The 19,147-nt window shown below is 40.5% G+C and overlaps 1 protein-coding gene across 1 annotated transcript in view; it reads left to right on the top strand.

Annotated features, from left to right (window-relative positions):
* Positions 1 to 19,147, top strand: part of Nup88 (nucleoporin 88) — a 40,594-nt gene that overhangs the window by 17,908 nt on the left and 3,539 nt on the right. The window contains exons 6-11 of the mRNA XM_008855950.3: positions 2,746 to 2,922; positions 6,149 to 6,335; positions 7,081 to 7,231; positions 8,597 to 8,695; positions 14,083 to 14,173; positions 17,581 to 17,682. Of these exons, the coding sequence (XP_008854172.1) occupies positions 2,746 to 2,922; positions 6,149 to 6,335; positions 7,081 to 7,231; positions 8,597 to 8,695; positions 14,083 to 14,173; positions 17,581 to 17,682 (807 nt within the window). The remainder of the gene's footprint in view (positions 1 to 2,745; positions 2,923 to 6,148; positions 6,336 to 7,080; positions 7,232 to 8,596; positions 8,696 to 14,082; positions 14,174 to 17,580; positions 17,683 to 19,147) is intronic.

Genomic DNA, 19,147 nt, shown 5'->3' with positions numbered 1-19,147 from the left:
ATTGGGACTACTGAGACATCCAGCCTTGTAGACTGAGTGACTACAGATTCTCAGCCTCTCCAGTGTGGTGCAGCCATTGTTGGAGTACTCGGACTCTATCCTGTGAGCTAAGCTGATAATTCTCTATACATATATATTCAATCTACTGCTTCTGTTTCTTTGGACTAATACAAAGTGGAAGAAACCAATTCTTTGTACCTTAAATAAGACTACACCATAAAATTTTAGGTATAAAAATGGTAAAAACGTGTTGGGCTAGAGACCTAGTAGTTGTTCACTCTGAGTAAGGCAGATTGCTATACCCCTGTTCAGCATGATATCTCAGCACTCTCTTGTGATCTTGGCTAATTTTGTTTTCTTGCTATAGAGACACCTTCCTGGCTACTCTTAGCGCAAGTGCAATTATCCTTTGAACTCACAAACTCCCTTCTTCTGGCTTCCTGATCATTCTTTTCTGGTGATTATCACATATGATCACACATAGTGTATGCACTTAGAGTGAAACTTTTAGTAACATTTCTGGAACTTCCATTTAGTTATATTCATGTTTCGTTTTTATTGTTCTAAATAGCATTTCTTGGACTCTTTTACATCTTTAGTATCTGTATTTGATAGTTTCAATATCTGAAGTCCTGATGTGGTGGTGGTGTATTTGTTCTTTCCTGACCTACAGTTATGTTGCTTTCCTTGTCAATGCTGATCTCTTACTGTGAATTTGCATTTACTTGATCTTCATGTGTGGGAATGTTGAGAGCCTGAATTGGAGATGTTATTTCTCCAGAATGGACTTATGTATGTTACTGCTAGGAACCAGGGGTTGCTACTAACCTGGGACCGCTTTATTCTTCTTTGGTTGTGCTAGCACTGAAAGTTTCAGTTAAATGATATGAAAAAATACAGCACCAGTTTAAATTCCAGTGCATCCATTTCCATAATGGGGGAGTAACTAACTCACAGATTAGTCCTATTCTTCAGTCAGGACATTTGCTGTCGAGCACTGTTTCCAGAGCTAACCAAATTTTGTTTTGTTTTAACAGGCAGAGAATCTATATACGAGGCAGTAGGGCAAATGTAGTGTTAAGATCTCTGGCTCTGGCATGAGTCAACTCTTCTGGGTTCTAATCTAGGCTCTGCCACCTGCCTGCTGTGGCATCTGGGCAAGTTTTTTAAATTTCACAAAACTTGAATTCCATGACTAAATTCCATATATATATATATGAATAAAAACAGTGCTAGCCAGTTACATTGTCCACTTGTTATATTACCATAATTTTGTGGTGCTCCCTTTGGGAGGCAGAGGCAGATCGATCTCTGTGAGATCAAGGCCAGACTGGTTTACATAGAGAGTTCTAGGCCAGCCCTTGTCTCAAAAAAAAAAAAAAAAAAAAAAAAAAAAAAAAAAAAGTAATAGTAATAATTACAGTGCTCATTTCTTATGATTCCTGTAGAGAGTGAATAGGGTAACAAACAAAAAAGTACTGAGTGAGCTAGGAATATAGCTTTGTGGTATAGTACTTGCCTAACATGCATGCGGCCCTAGATTCAGTCCCCACTGGCCCCCCCACCAAAAAAAATGGGCATGGCACAGAATGAGTACTTACTTATATCTACTGCCTGCCTTCCTGTTTTTTAACATTCATTTATAATTTTGTGTGCATGGTGCTTCTGTGCACACATGACACAATGCATGTGGAGGTCAGAGGACAGCTTGAGAGCCCTCACTTTCTACCATATGTGTCCCAAGGATCAAACTCAGGCTTTGCGGCAAACACCTCTGCCTACCAAGCTATCTCACTGGCCTTTTTATTAAGACACGTTCACACACTGTAACTCAGCCTGTCCTAGTACTCATTATGTATTCCAGGCTAGCCTCAAACTTGTAGCAACTCTTCTGCCTCATCCTGAATGCTAGGGTGACAGACATGAGCCACTATGCCTGGATTCCGTCATTATTAGATATATGAAGCTTCGTAAGTTTTGATGGCTTGCACATTATTTCTCATTGACTTCTCTGTTTTTAGTATCTTGGTATTTTCAGTTAACTTGGGCAGTTCTTTTATTGTACTGAAGTCTCGGTTCTTACCTCTTGAAACCATGCACTGTTCCATATGATAAACTAAGGTATAATACTGCATTGCACCTTGCAGTGCTGTTGGCTATTTATGTGAAGTTTAGGTTTTATTTTATCCATATTCATTAACATTTTGAAGTAGAATCATTTTGGATAACAAATTGAACTAAATTTTAGAATATGAAAACACCATAGTTTTATAGATTTCCCTTCCTAACTATACAGGTAATGCATTTGTATTTGGGAAAAATACCACCTTGCTTTCATGTTTTTTTTTCTTCCTATTTCTTTTTATTTATATATACATTTTTGTTGTTTATGTTTAAACTATTTCAAAATTAAAGTAGGACCAAATAATTTTATGGCCTGCTTTTTTCACTTAGTTTTATGAGAATTTCCCAGAGTCAGCATTCTTCCTAATCTTTTTTTTTTTTTGGTCTTTTTGAGACAGGGTCTCCCTGTAGCCCCAGCTGTCCTGGAACTCACTATGTAGACCAGGCTGGCCTTGAACTCACAAAGACACAAAGATCCGCCTGCCCCTGCCTCCCAAGTGCTGGGATTAAAGACGTGCGCCACCACGCCCAGCCCCTAATCATAATTTTATTGTCACTTAATTGAATACAAATTTCATACATATTCCCTAATATTGGATGGTTTGTCAAATCTTTTTGCAGAAGAGCATATACAGCATCTCTCGGAGAGACAGCAGTTGCATTTGACTTTGGGCCATTGGCAGGAATCCCAAAGAATATATATGGACCAAAAGGCAAAGACGAAATAATGGCATACCCACTGTACATCTTATATGAGAATGGGGAGACCTTCCTTACCTATCTTACTCTTTCACACAGGTAAGTTGAGATAGTACCTATGTTGCAGTGTAGATCACTGTAGCTGAATTTGAGATCCAAATTTCTGAGTTTGTGAAGGTAATCAGTCTTTAGATGTTTGGCTTGGATGTTTTGTAGAAATGGTACAAATTATTTGATATTCCATTTCCTTAAGTTATGTAGGTAAGTTTATAATTTAAGACTGAATTTAGGGGCTGGAGAGATGGCTCAGTGGTTAAGAACATTGGCTGTTCTTGCAGAAGACCTGGGTTCGAATCCCAGCACTCACATGGCAGCTAACAACTGTCTATAACTCCAGTTTCAGGGGATCCAACAGCCTCTTCTGTCTTCCGTTGGCATTGTACGACATGGGTGTATTACCTACATGCAGGCAATATACACATACACGTAAAAATAATAAAATATTTTTTTAAAAAACTGAATTTAGCTCTCAAAATCTAGTTAACTGAAAAAGTATTTTTTATTTTATGTAAACAAGGCATCACGGTTATGATTAGATGTAATCTGATGTCTTATAATACCAATTGTGGGGGAAAAGACACGCATTGTACATGAGCATCCAGTCATCCATTCCATAGTACTAGACACATGTTCTAGTTTGCCTTCAATTGCTGTGACGAAACACTCTGACCAATACTAACATGGGGAGGAAAGGGTTTGTTTGGCTTACAAGCACTGTCCATTATCAAGGGAAGCCAAGGCAGGAACTCAGGGCAGGAACCTGGAGCACAGACCATGGAGGATAGCTGCTTAATGGCTTGTTCTCTGGCCTGTGCTCAGCCTGCTTTCTTATATAATACAGAACCACCTGTCCAAGAGTGGCACCACCCACAGTGGGCTGGGCCCTCCCACATCACTCAACAGTCAAGAAAATGCCTCACAGACATGGCCACAGGCCAGTCCAATGAAAGAAATTTCCCCAACTGAGGCTCCCTCAACCCAGGTGTGTCAGGTTGACAACTGAATACACAATACCCAGAGGAAGAAGACATCAGTTTGGTTACAGGACTTAAGGAAGCCTCAAGGAAGGGTGAAGACCATTTTAGGGCAGTCTAGAGTATGCAGTGAGCAAGTAGAGGTACCATCCAAGGTACAGTACTGTGACACTGTGGTCTAGGGCATGAAGTTTATGTATGAAACATTAAATAATAAAGCTAGAATTATCTGCCATAGGAAAATTGGATGGAGTTACAAATCTAGCTAAGGATGGTGGGATCTCTTCTAGAAGAATAGGATAGTAAGAAGCCAGTGATGGTTTCTGGGCAGAAGAACAGATGGTTAGGGAAGGCGTTGGGGCAGCATATGTCTCTAAACCCCCAGCACTGGGGTTACAAACACATGCCACTGTGCCAGGTTTTTACATGCATGCTGGGGATCTGAACTCAGGTCATTAGGCTTACATGGTAAATACTTTATCTACTGAGCCATCTCCTTAACCCAGAAACCAATTTAAGAGACAAAAAGTAGAAAAATACTTTAGAAAGATGTGTTGGGAGAGGTGAACTACAAGAAAAGAAATTGTTAACAAATGTTAAGAATGTCAAACAAAAATTGTTAACCAGCAGAAGATGAAGTTAAGCCTTTTGTATTTGGCAACCGGAATCATATGGTTAACCTTTGCTAGAGCATCAGTGGAGTGACACAGGTGCAAGCTAGGCATGGTGGTACGTTCCTGTAACTCCTACACTGTGTAGAGAGACCTTGTCTTTTTGAGGGTTGAGGGTGGGGAAGGTTGACTGTTACTGGGAGTAGAACTGCAGATCTTTTATTTATTTATTTATTTATTTACTTATTTATTTATTTATTTATTTTTTGAAGCAGGGTCTCCCTGTGGCCCCAGCTGTCCTGGAACTCACTATGTAGACCAGGCTGGCTTTGAACTCACTGAGATCCGCCTGCCTTTGCCTCCCAAGTGCTGGGACCATAGGCATGCGCCACCACGCCCGGCAATCTTTTATTTTTACACTGTCTTACTATATAATGTGGCTGGCCTAGAACCTACTATGTAAACTAACTAGGCTGACCTCAACACAGAGACCCTCCTGCTTCTGCCTCCCTAGTGCTAAGATTAAAGGTGTGTTCTACCTTGCCAGGCAGAATCTCAGAACATGCTAGGCAAGTACCACTAAGCTATATCCCCAGGTCCCCTCCCCCTGCCTTTTTTTATTTTTTCATTTGAAGCAAGGTCTTAAGCAGCCAAGGCTACCTCAGATTCTCTCTGTAGCCAAGGATGACCTAGTACTCATGATCCTCTTGCCTCTACGTCCTGGGTGCTGGGAGTATAGGCATGCACTACCATGCTCAGTTCATGCAGTGCTGAGGACCCAGCACCTAGGCTAGCACTATACCCATTGAATATAGCCCTAAATCCAGTGAGACTCTCGAAGGAAGGAAGGGAGGGAGGGAGGGAGGGAGGGACAGCCGGTACAGAGGAAGTTCCAGGCCAGCCAGGACTACATAGTAAAACCTGTCTCCAAAGACCAAAATAAAATTTAAAAACGGAAGAGGAAAGGAAGGGAAAAAGGGAAGGGAAGGGAAGGGGAGAGGTAGGGAGGGGAGGGGAGGGGAGGGAAAGGAAAAGGGAAAGAAACATACACACAATGAATTTATTTTTTAAAATCACTGGAAAAAAAACCCGTATACCATCAGAAGTTTAGTGCAGGACATTGAATCTCTGCACTATTGACATTTTGTTTCACATAATTCTTTGTTGTGGAGGAATGCTTAGTACCTTGTAATATGACCCAGTAGATGCCAGTCATACTCCCTACACACACACACACACACACACACACACACACACACACACAGTTTTGACAGTTTACTCTGTCTTTGCCAGGCATGATGGTACACCCATGGAATCCTAGCACTCAGAAGGCTACAGTAGCTGGATCAGCAGTTAAAGGCCAGCCTTGGCTATATAATGAGTTCAAGACCAACCTGGACTACACAGGACTTTGTCTTGAAAAATAAAAATAAATAAAAAATTCAACAAAAAATATTTTCAGGTATTGCTACAATCTCTTCAAAACAATATCTTCTCCGATTGAAAATCACCAGTGTCGGAATGTGAGTGGGAAAGCAAGAATGGAGACACTGGCAATACTGTATTTTAAATGAAATTATAGTAGCTGAAGGAAGATAAAAAATTTTTTTTTAATTATTTTAGTGAATAGGCCTGTTTATCCTGTCAACATTTTCCTAATATATTTTCATTTTTTCTTAGCCCTGGAAATATTGGAAAGCTGTTGGGTCCATTGCCTATGCATCCCGCAGCTGAAGATAACTATGGTTATGATGCCTGTGCTATACTCTGTTTACCCTGTGTTCCCAACATCTTAGTGATTGCAACAGAATCAGGAATGCTGTATCACTGTGTTGTACTAGAGGGGGAAGAAGAAGATGAACAGACAGTAAGTGACAGGCTAGTGTTGTTACATTTCATATCTTTAATATCAAATATTATTTCTTGGCCCAATTTGAATGCTTAACATGAGGAATTCTAGCTTATGCATAGTACTTGATATTTTAGAAATTATGCATTTAAGAGTAATTGAAGCACACTTTTAAGTCTGAATGGAAAGCAGTTAGATGATTGCCCATCTTACTTGGTCTACTAAAGTGTACTTCTTTGTGAACTCTCAAAGATTTTCATACCCTGTGTCACTGAGTTGAATCTTCAAAGCAGAAGATGGCACAGACTATATCTATTTATTTTATTCTTTGACTTTTGAGAAGGTTTCATTATGTAGCTGAGGCTGGCCTTGAACTTGCTATGTAGGACAGGCTGATCTCTAACTTAAGATCATTGTGCTTTAGCTTCCTCCATTACTGCTGACATTACAAGAATGCACAGCTCCATGCCCAGTTTCCTACCTATTTATTAACACTGCCATTCATGGTCTTTCTGACCTCTGTATTGTAGGCCTTAGTAACAAATGTAAAGAACCTGTGAATAATTGGACTGGCTTTTCTCCAGGATTACCCCATCCCCCTTCTCTCTTTTAAGGATGACAGTGTACTGTAGGAGCCCTATAGAATTAAAAATTTGAAAGTGCTATCTGACCCAGCCTTTTTGCTTCTGTGTTTAATTGTGTACATTTTCAAATCAGTGTGAGGTCAAAATTACAGTACTTTTTAATTTCTGTTTGTTTCTAGCAGTTGGAAAAGTCCTGGGATTCCAGAGTTGACCTCATTCCTTCTCTGTATGTGTTTGAATGTGTTGAGCTGGAGCTTGCCCTGAAACTGGCATCTGGAGAGGATGATCCCTTTGGTTCTGACTTTTCTTGTCCAATTAAACTTCATAGAGGTAAGGTATTCACCTAAATTTTTTTTTTATCCCATTCTCTTTATCCTAATACTAACAATGATTGCCATGTGATTTATTTGCTATGTGCTTCCAGCTTTAAAAGAATTGACTGGATTCTTTTGGCCTTTCAGTCATTACACAGTACACTTTTCCAAGGCAAACTAAGCAACATACTCAAGTTTTTTGTTGTTGTTTTTTTTTCTTAAAATTCTTTTTATTTTATATGTATGCATGTATTGCCTGCATGTAGGTAAGTGCACTTGTGTCATGCAGTGCCTGTGGAGGTCAGAAGAGGCTGTCGGATCCCCTGGGACTGGAGTTACCAGACAGTTGTTAGCTGCCGTGTGGGTACTGAGATTCGAACCCGGGTCCTCTGCAAGAACAACCAGTGTTCTTAACTGCTGAGCCATCTCTCCAGACCCCAAAGTACTCAAGTTTTAGCATATTGATCTTCATTATGGCTCCACCCACATATTTAATTTTATCTATAAATTATTAGTGTGTACGTACATGTGTGAGTGTGTACAACACATCAGTAGTGTAGACATCAGAGGACAACTTTCTGGAGTTGGTTTTCTCTTTCCACTTTGTCAGTGGAAAAGGGATGCACTTAAGGTGATCAGGCTTGTGATAAAGGTGCTTTACCTGGTGAGCTCCACCCAGGTATTCAGTGATGACCTTTTCCTGGTCTTAACAAAAGTAGATTGTATAGTGTTGCATGCCTATAATCTCAACACTCAGAAGACTGAGGCAGGAGGTTCAGGGCCATCTTGGGCTATATAGTGAGTTCACAGCAGTATTTTTTATATAATAAGATTGCAAAGAGATCTCATTGGTTATGTGTAATAAAAGTGTTTAAAGGGCTAGAGAGATGGCTCAGCAGTTAAGAGCACTGGCTGCTCTTGCAGGGATCTAGGTTCTGTTACCAGCACGCACATGCCAGCTAACAACATCTGTGTGCCTTGCATGACATAGGTGTACTACATGCATGCAGGCAAGACACTCATACACATAAAATAAAACTAAATAAAAAAATTTAAGTATAAGAACTTGATAGATGAAGACCAGGGCTAGTGAGGTCAAGTATTATAAATTATTTGGTTTCCTTATAAAGATGTTAGGTTTTTGGACATCTTAAGTGCAAGCATTTTTTTCCTTGGTTCATTTTTTTCACATGAAAACAGATTTCTGATTTGTTCATATTAGTGCTTAAGCCATAATACAGTAACTGAAATACACTTAATACACTTGCATTTTTATTCAGAGTAAAACGGCTACCAACTGATTCATGTATGTGTGTGTGGTGTCTGGTAAATTTTTAGTTGTCTAATGGCCTCCTTTGTGTCTTTAATGATTCCATTACAGATCCCAAGTGCCCTTCAAGATACCACTGTACTCATGAAGCTGGTGTACACAGTGTTGGGCTAACTTGGATTCATAAACTTAACAAGTTTCTTGGATCGGGTGAGTTTCTTTCTCTGTTTTCAGTAGGTTTCAGTGATGCTGCCAAAATGTCGTTTGGAGAAGAAACAATAGAGAAAGTGGATAAAACCAAAAGTTCTTTGGAAAGGTCATCAGAGCTGATAAACCTTTAGCTAGAAAGACCAAAAACTAAAAGACTAAAATGACTGCAGTGGAACAAAATGGAGATCGCTGTTGGGCTTAGAGAGATTTAAAAGTTATAAGGGAATATGAGAACTAATTGGATGACCTAGATGAAATGGGCGGACTTCAAGAAAGACACAAAAACTGTGAAAACTGACTCAAACGGGGTGGGGAGGTCAATACCTTGTTTTTAAAGTAGATTACACTAGAAAAGGTATGGGGTGGCGGGGTTAAGCTACCCCCCAAAAATAAGAAAGAGCAGGTAACTTAACATTTAAAAAATTAATACCACTAGTTCTTCATGAGCTTCCCCCCCCAAAAGAAAACAAGGGGGACCACTTCTTATAGATATGTCCTTCAAACGTAGACACAAAAAATTCAAGTGGGATTTATTATAGGTTCACGTTAGCATCTAAAAATCTTAACTATAGCTATATTAATAGAATACAAGTGAAAATCCATGATCATCTCAGCACAAAAAGCATTTAAGAAAACTCAACAGCCTTTCATATTTAAAAACGTAGAGCTGGGGATCACTTGCCTAGCATGTACTATACACACTGATTCTGATCCCCAATGCTACATAAAACAAAAACTAATCAAACTAGCCTTAGAAAGAAATTTTTTCAAATAGAGGGCACCTTATAAAACCCCCACAAATAACACCATGCTTAATGATGAAAGACTTAATGTGGGTTTTGTATACTATTTTTAATTTTTTGAGGATTTCATTCATGCATACAATGTATTTTAATCATGTTCATCCCCCACTTCTTCCCCTAACCCCTTCCATATTTATTCCTGAACCCCCCTCAACCTCTCACCAAACTTAATGTCCTTTTTTTTTTTTTTAAAATAACCCTCTGAGTTCAAATTATGCTTCCTGTATTCTCATGGGTGTGGGGCTATCCACTGGATCATGGTCATTTGCTAGGGGCCATACTTATAAAAACAGACTATCCTCCACCAGCATCCATCAACTATCAGTAGCTCCTCAGCTTAGGGTGGGACCTTGTGAGCGCCTTCTTGGAATGCTTTCCGTATTGGCTTTTGCTGCTGGTATAATTCATCACAAACTTAGTGGTTTGAGACATCACAAATTTCTTATCTTAATAGTTCTGTCAGAATGCCTGTAAGTCTTACTAGTTGCAGTTGGAGAGCAGTTTTTCTTCCTGGAGACTAGAGAATCTGATTCCTGTCCTTTTCTGTCTTCTACCATATTTGTTGACTTAGAGCCCTCTTCCATTTTTCAGGGTCAGCAATGATAAGAGGATAGGTTGTATTATTTTCACACTGGATCAGTTGGTTTCCCTTTTTTAGGGGGTGAGGAGGGATCTAAATAGAGTCTGTTACTCAGGCTGGCCTAAACTCTGTGTGTGTGTGTTGCCTGAAGAGGCCAGAACAAGGCATCAGATCCCCTGGAACTTGAGTTATAAATGGTTGTGGGTCATCATGAGTACTGGGAACCCAAACTTGGTCCTCTACACGAGCAGCATGTCCTGTTAACTGTGACCCATGTCATTAGCCCCCATATTTCACTTAAAAAAAAAATTTTAATATGTATGACTGTATCGTCTGCATGTGTGTAAGTGTACCCGTGTCCTGCAGTGCCCACAGAGATCAGAAGAAGGCATCAGATTTCCCTGGAACTGGAGTTATGGATGACTGTTAGCCTCCATGTGGGTGCTGGGAATCTAACCTGGGCCCTCTGTAAGAGTAGTCAGTGCTCTTAACCACTGAGCCATCTCTCTAGCCCCCCCCCCATATTTCACTTTTAAATAAATTTGTGATACATTATGATAGATTGGAGTAATCTTTAATATCATTATCTTAAAGTCATCTAATGAGCAACTTCAATTCCATTTGTAGCTATTCTTCCCTTTTACCAGGTAGGCTAACATTTTTACAGTTTCTAGAGATTGGAATTATGGCCATCTTTGGAAATTTCATCATTCTTCCTACTATAGTTTATCCCTTCACCCCCAAAGAGTCACATGACTCAGTGCAAAATACTTCCTCCTCACCTCAACATTCCTAAAATTCTTAACTCATAGCATCACAAGTTCAGCATCTCATTTTCATGAGCTCAGAAATCCTAAAACTCATCCTCCAAATCAAGTATGACTGAAACCCTGAGACAGATTTTTTTTCTCTATTTGTGAACCTATGAAATTAGGAAGCAAGACATCTTTCCCAGAGCACAAAGGGGGAACAGATCATCACAAGCATCTATATCCCTTTGACATTGTGTCATAACAGTGCCACCTGTAGAATTCACTTTTGAGAACATCGAAATTGAGTACAAAAAAGCAAACAAAAATGTTTTAAATAAGTTTATGATTTTATGTTAGACCACATGCTTAGCTATTCTTAGCCATATGTGGCTTGTGGGCCTTGGATTAGACATATCTGAAGAGAAGAAGGAAAATTATACAATTCTTAGAGCAAAATAGGTATTAAGTTTTTGTGACCTTGGATTAGGAAGTCTTTTTTAAAAAATGTGTGAGTGTATTACCTGAGTATGTAAGTGCACCCATGTCATTCAATGCCCATGGAAGTCAGAAAAGTACATTGGACCCCAGGAACTGAACAGTTGTTGCTCACCATGGGGTGCTGGGAACTGAACCCAGGTCCTCTGCAAGAGCAGCCAGTGCTCTTAACTGCTGAGACATCTCTCCAGCCCCTAGGCAGTCTTTTTTTTTTTTTTTGATATGACATTAAAACTACAATAGGGGAGAGAGAAAAAAATGGATAAAAGTTTCCTTCATCAAGGACACTCATCACAAAAGTAGAAACAACTTGCAGAATGAGAGGAAGTATTTGCAAATCATATATTTGGTAATAGATTTATATCAAGAGCATATAAAGAACTCTTCTAGTCAGATATAGTGGCTTGTGATTGTAAGCCCAGCACTCTGGAGACAGAGGTAGGGGGATTGCTGCAAATTCAAGGCCAACCAAGGCTACGTGGTTGATCTATCTCAGTAAGCCAAAAGAAGGGGGGGGGCTCATAAGAACTCAGTAGTACAAAGATAAGTAGCTCAAATAAAAAATGAGCAAAAAATTTGCATGTGTGTTGATTATGCACAAATAGCACATAACAGATTCTTGTTTTTTGAGACAAGGTATTATGTAGCATAGGCTGCTGTAACTCATTATGTAGCTGTCTAGTCTTGAACTCCTGATCCTCTTGCCTCCACCTTCTAAGTGTTGGGTTTTACGAGTATACCAGCACATTTGGCTCGCTCTTTTTTTTCTGGAGACAAGGTCTCACCATTATGTTTCTTAAGCTGGCCTCAGATTCACACTTCTCCTACCTCAGTCTCTTGAAACACTCAGAATACAGATGTACAGCACATGCTCAGCTTACAAAGAGTCTCAACATCATTAATCATTATAGAAATGAGATTCTACAAAATTACATATTGTTTTATACCTATTGGGATGGCTGAAGTGAAAAACTATAGATAGCATGGGGAATGGGAAAGAATAGAGCGCCTTATACACTGCTTATGGGAATATAAAATGTCTGACGTTTTGAAAAACAGTTTGAAAGGGCTGGGAAGAGGGCTCTCTGAGTAAAGTTCATAGAATTACTTTATATCTAGCAGTTACCCTAGGTATGTAACCCATAGAGAAATGAAAATTTGTCCACACAGTGCTCACACAACATAATTCATAGTAGCCCAAAAGCTAAAGAACAATATTTATCAACTAATGAATGAATAAAAAATGGTATATCTATCCGTAGAAAGGAATTTAGCTGTGAGAAATGAAAACATGCTGAAGGAAAGACACTAGTTATGAACAACTACTTTTGTGTGATTTCATTTCTCTGAAATGTCCAGAGCAGACAAATCTGTAGACAGAAAGGATTGGTGAGCTGGCCATGGTGACGCACACCTTTGGTCCCAGCACTTAGGAGGCAGAGGTGGGCAGATCTCTCTAAGTTCAAGTCCAGCCTAGTCTATGTAGCGAGTATACTGCAAGTGCAGCTAGGGCTGCAGGGAGACCCTGACTCAAAAAGACAAAGAAAGAAGAAAGAGAGAGAGAAAAGGAGGGAGGGAAGTAGTTGTCTGGGTCTGTGAAGGCCAAGGGAAACTAGAGCATGGTCGTTAATGGCAGTACAGCTATTTACTGAAAAATGTGGGTTGAGATGTCTCCATTGGTAAAGTGCTTATACGAAGACCTAAGTTCTCCCAACACCCACGTTTAAAAGAAAACAAAAAAAAACAGAGCAGTACACATAGAGTAATGTCAGCACTAGAGAGTATAGACAGGATTCCTAGGGCTTGCTGACCAGCAAATGTAGCAGAATTGATGAGCTCCAGGTTCAGTGAGAGATGAATTGATGAGCTCTGGGTTCCTGTCTCAAAAATTAGGGTAAATAGTGATTGAGGAAGGCACCCAATGTCAGCCTCTGGCTTCTATATACATGTACACACAAAAATACTGAATTGTATACTTTATAATGGAAGAATCATGTGGGATTACCTTTCTGAAGGCTGTTTTTTTGTTTGTTTGTTTTGAGTTTTTTTTTTTTTTTTTTTTTTTTTGAGGCAGGGTCTCCCTGTGGCCCCAGCTGTCCTGGAACTTACTGTGTAGACCAGGCTGACCTTGAACTCACTGAGATCCGCCTGCCTCTGCCTCCCGAGTGCTGGGATTAAAGGTGTGCGCCACCATGCCTGGCTCCAGGCTGTTTGTTTTTTTTAACAGTAAAAGAAAAAAATGGCAGGGAATGATTTGGGAATTGTTCTCATTGAAATATTTCTGCCATTTAGAAACCTGACCAAGGAAAGCCCTACTTTCCTTGGGTCAGAAATCTAGACAACTACAGTAGGGTATTACTGTTTCAGAAGGGCACCATCTTTGAGAAGCAGTGACTTGAGACAAGACCTAATTGCAGTTTACCATTATTAGCATTTAAAATATTTTATAGATATTTTTATGTGTATGAATGTATTGCCTTCATGTATGTAAGTGCACCATGTTGTTTAATGCCTGTGGAGGTCAGAAGAGGGCATTAGATCACCTGGAACTGGAGTTACAGAAGGTTGTTAGCCATCATGGGGAGCTGGGAACTGAAGCCCCGTCCTCTGCAAGAAGAGTCATTGCTCTTAACCACTGAGCCATCTCTCCAGCTGCCCCTCCCCACTTTTCAAAGCATTTTATTATTTTTTAAAATACCAGCATTTTAATTTGGAGATTTGTCTTAAGTACAAGTTAACTTATACATTCTTTTGTAGATGAAGAAGATAAAGATAGTTTGCAAGAACTTGCTGCAGAACAAAAATGCTTTGTAGAGCACATCCTTTGTACAAAGCCATTGCCATGCAGGTAAGGACTTTCCCTCCCTTGTGTACCCTGACCAATTGTTCCAGTGATTCCAACAGACATACATCACATGTGATGACTCTGCGAATATCGTGTATAGCAGATATTCATCAGAAGCTTTCTTCTGTTTCAGGGCCACTCCACAGCTTCCTGGTTCCCAACTCCAGCTTGCCATCTTCTCTTGGCTAGTTTTTATTTTCTGATCTTAATGTTATTTTTTTAGAGACAGCTCCTTCAGTTCCACAATCTAACTTGGAGTTTTCCTGTTCTTTTTCTTTGTAGCACATTTTGCAGCTGACACATATGTCTCATATAGGCAGAGTCTGCTTTTTCTTATTGTACTCTACCGCATGCGTGTTTACTCAGTGTATAAACGCCTAATATTCAGTAAATATTTCACAAATAGAATAAAGGAGGAACCTAGAATGGCTCCCAGGTTTCTGGGAGTACATGTAGCACCCTTTAGAAAAGTCAGGATATAGGAGAAAGCAGATTCAAAAAGAGGATGGTAAGAGGGGCCTAATAGGTAATTGTGTGTATAGGTCTGCAGTTTGGAGTAGTCTGGAATAGCGTAGGAATGTCAGCATTGCAGCTGTGATTCTGATTAAGAGTTACCCAAGAAAAGGCCTGAAGTCAGTAGAAGAAACCCAAAAAGAGAAGTAAAACTTACTTGTGAGCAGTGAGTGGAGGCAGAGGAGCCCAGCTGAGGAAGGAACTTGAGGCAAGGGTTGTCAGAGTGAAGGAGTACCTGGAGGAGAAGGTGAGATGGATGCCAAGGAGGAACTGCTGCAAGAGGCGGCAGTGGCCAGCAGCATCATAAGCAATGCCAAGCAGTGGAGTCCAGATTTGACAGTATATGTGTGGAGTTAAGGAAGGACAGCAAACAGTACCAGGTTGGAAAGTAAGCAGGAAAATACATGAATTTCAAAAGCAGGTAAAATTAAAGGCTTGCTTAAGAATATATATATAGCCGAATGTGGTGGCACATCCTTTAATCCCAGAACTTGGGAGGCCAAAGGCATGTGGGTAAGATCAAGGCCAGTCTACTCTACATAGTGAGTTCCAGCCTAGCTGGGGCTACAGGAAGACCCTATCCAAAACAAAACAGAATGAACATATACAAAACAAAATCATGGCAATGTGCAAATGAGGCCAGTGGTTACTTTATGAAGAGGGAAAGTGGTGACCCAGGGGAATGTATAGGGTTCTAAGGCTGCTGCCACCTTTTTTTTTTTTTTTCCCTAGAAGGTGCTAGAGATCAACCCAGGGCTTTGTGCAAGCTAGACAAGCACTCTAGCACTGAACTATATCCCCATCTTGCTTTCTGTTAGCCTGATACCAGTTGTCTGGTACATTTGCACACCTTCTCTATGAGGCATTCAGTGACTTCTGATACATATATGCAACCATATAACCATAACAGACATCAAGATAGAAAACGTCAAGAGATGGCTCAGTGGTTAAGAGCACTTGGGGCTCTTGCAGAGGACCTAAGTTCAGTTTCCCATGTGAGGTGGCTCACAACTCCCTGTGACTCTTCCAGTTGCAGGGGATCCGACTCTTCTGGCTTCTGTAGGCACAAACACAAGTAAAAACAATCTTTTTAATTAAATTGCGTGTGGCGGGGGGTATGTGTATAATGTATAATAGATACGGGTTGGGAAAGATGGCTCAGTAGTGCAGAATGCCTGGTGCTTTTGCAGAGGACCTGGATTCAGCTGCCAGCACCTTCATCAGGCAGCTCACAACTGCTTATAACTTTAGTTCAGGGGGATCCAACACTATCTTCTGGCCTCTGCATGTACCAGGTATGCCTGTCATGGATATGCATATATGTAGGCACTCACACATACACATAAGTTTTTTTTAAACATACAAAACATTTCTAGGGACTGGGAACCAAAAAAATTACAACAAAAAAAGCCTTACCCAGCTCTTGCCCCCTCTCCCCAAATTCTCCAAGGTAAATTTTAAGTGTGCCTGTGTGCCTGTGTTATGTGTGTGTATATTTGGACATGTTAGTGCAATGCCTGTTGAAGCCAGAAGAGGACATCAGATCTAGAACTGGAGTTACAGGCACTTGTGAGCTACCTAACGTGGGTGCCAGGAATTGAACTCTAGTCCTCTCTGCAAGAACAGTGCATACTCTTAACTGCTGAGCCATCTCTCCAGCCCCAGTTGACTACTATCTTAAGAAAAAGAAAACATGGAATAGGGATTATGGTTTAGTGGGTAAGAACACTTGCTGTATGTACAAGCACGAGGACCCAAGTTCAAATCCCTAGAACCCACTTAAAAAGCTGGATGTGGTCACACTCTTGTAACCACAGTGCAGTTGTGGGGATGGAGACAGGAGGACACTGGGCTTGGCTGGCCACCATCTAGTTCCAGGGCCAGTGAGATACCCTGTCTCAAGGGATTAAAATGAAGTTGTGCGCACACACACACACGATGGGGGATGGGAGGTTTGCTGTTTTAAAATATAGAAAGAATAGGTTAAGCAGAGCCATCAGTGGGGCACAATGAAACACCCCATGGACCTGCAATGAGCATGTATGTGTGTATTGCCTGCATGTATGTGAGTATACCTGTATCATGCAGTGTCCACAGAGGTCAGAAGAGAGTGTCAGATTCCTTTGGAAAGGAGTGGTTGTTAGCTGCCATGTGGGTGCTGTGAATCAAACCCAGGTCCTCTCGAAGAGCAGCCAGTGCTCCTAACCACTGAACCATCTCTCCAGCCCAGCAATTGGCAATGTGTTGAATGGAAAAAACACGAGCTTGTCTATAAGCCAAGAGAAGATACATAATAGGGACATTTTAAAACTACACAGTTGATATAGCACAATCTTTGGATATGACAGGAGGTAGCATTGACATTTAGGGGTGAAGTATGATGTGGACACGGGTAGAATGAACATGGAGACCAGTAGTGGAGCATGTTGTAGTAACAACAGTTCCTATATATGAAGGCCATGGTTTCTTCCATTTTCTCCAGTGAAGGAAAATGGGAAGGAAATAATGCTGTGCACACTAAATGACGTCCTGTGACTTATGGGGTTCATTGGCTGTGTAATATAAAATAGATTCTAATGCTCCATTCATTTAGTTTGTAGGTACCGATCTAGGTTCAAGATAGCTGAGCCTCATGTGTTAGTGCGGAGAAAGACATACAAAGTGAACTTGAATGTAACTGCTGAGAACATAATGTGCCCTATGAATTCCTGAGTGATTTAGTAAATGGCCTATTTGCTAAGTGGGGCTTGATTTAAACCGATCAAGGTATATTGTTTATAAGTTGCCATGTTTGTGGTGGTTACTACAATGTTGGATAGGATCTCACAGGCCCCAAAGGCCATGAACCCTCAGTTATGTTGTTACTGTTGGTTAACTGTGATTGTGTATCTTTCCAGGCAGCCAGCTCCAATTCGAGGATTCTGGATTGTCCCAGACATATTGGGACCCACAATGATCTGCATCACCAGTACCTATGAATGCCTCGTAAGGCCTTTATTGTATGTCCCACTTTGTATTTTCTATACAACTGTTTAATTCTGCAAAGGTTTGAAGCTCCTCAGATGTGGTGTATGCTTTGGTGTCTGCCTTGGTTGGAAGGATGCTTGTTTTCTGTGCCGCCTTTTAAAGGTTTCATTTTAGACATGGTTGGTTTTTGTTGTTTTTCTACCATCTCATTTGAGAATCAGAACTTTTCTTTTTTTGTGGTAGAGTCTCACTTTATGTTCTGGGCTGGCCTAGAACTCTTCCCTCAACCTTCCCTGAGCTGGGATTACGAGCATGAGTCAACGCACCTAGTGCTTTTCTTGAAAGTACAGAAAGGAAACTAAAATGTTCAACTCCATTATTATTGTGAATAGATTAATAATTGGCATGTACTAGTCTGAGATGTAAGGTATTTTCCTGCATTCCCTTCCAGAATTATCAGAGCAGCCCCTAAGGAATACAGTTAGCTCCATGTAATAGAAGGAGGCAAGGCCCACAGAGCCACACACATGCTGAAGTCAGACAGCTGTGGTGCAGTGGAAGGGCTGACTGATCCCCTCTCTGCCAGCTTCAGAGTATCAAACTCTTGGAAAAGAGGTTATAAAGCCGAGCTCATATATTAAGTTGCAACCACTGTTTTCCTTTTCCACAGCCATGGAAGGTCAAGTTTATAAATGCAGGAATAGACATAAGAAAACTAACTAGGGTGTCAAACATGAGGCTAACCGACACCCCTCCTCCCTGCTTCCTGGAGCACATGCTTCTATGACTGACAAAAGTGTGAAATACTGGCATTCAGTTACCATCTTTAGAAGGTCTCACATGCTCTTTAAAGACTGACAGGTTGGGGCCAGAGTGATGGCTTAGTGGTTAAGAGCACTAGCTGTTCTTCCAGAGGACCTGGGTTCAATCCCCAGCGGCCATATGATGGCTAATTATCGCCCATAACCCCAGTTCAAGGGGAATCCAACACGCTCCTCTCACCTCTGCAGGCATTGCACAACATAGGTGCACTTGCATACATGCAGGCAATACACTCATAAAATAAAATTTTAAAAAATACTAAAAAAAAGTCTGACAAGGTATTCTACTTGGAAAGGAAAAAAGTATATATTTTATGTTGCTTACAGAAGAAGACACAGATTCTAGCACACTAAACACAGGAAATCATCATTGGAAAAATATTTAGCCAGAGAGGTGGCTCAGCAGGTAAAGGTGCTTGCTGCCAAGCATGACAATTTGAGTTCTATCCCTAGAACCCACCTGGTAGGAGATAACTGATTCCTGCAGTTTGTGCTCTGACCTCACACATGTGCCATGGCATGCTTCTGCACAAATGTGCACACAATATAAATAAAATGCTGGGAAAAAAATTGCCAATGCCTTAGCATTATTATTTTAATACATACTAGCTATTTTCAGTATTCTTAATAAAGCCTGGTCACAGTATTTTGAGAATTAAAAAAAAAAAAAAAATCA

The sequence above is a fragment of the Nannospalax galili genome, unplaced genomic scaffold, assembly GCF_000622305.1.
Source record: "Nannospalax galili isolate Female #2095 unplaced genomic scaffold, S.galili_v1.0 scaffold146, whole genome shotgun sequence".
NCBI classification, from domain to species: domain Eukaryota; kingdom Metazoa; phylum Chordata; class Mammalia; order Rodentia; family Spalacidae; genus Nannospalax; species Nannospalax galili.
This window is presented reverse-complemented; position numbering and strand designations above follow the sequence as displayed.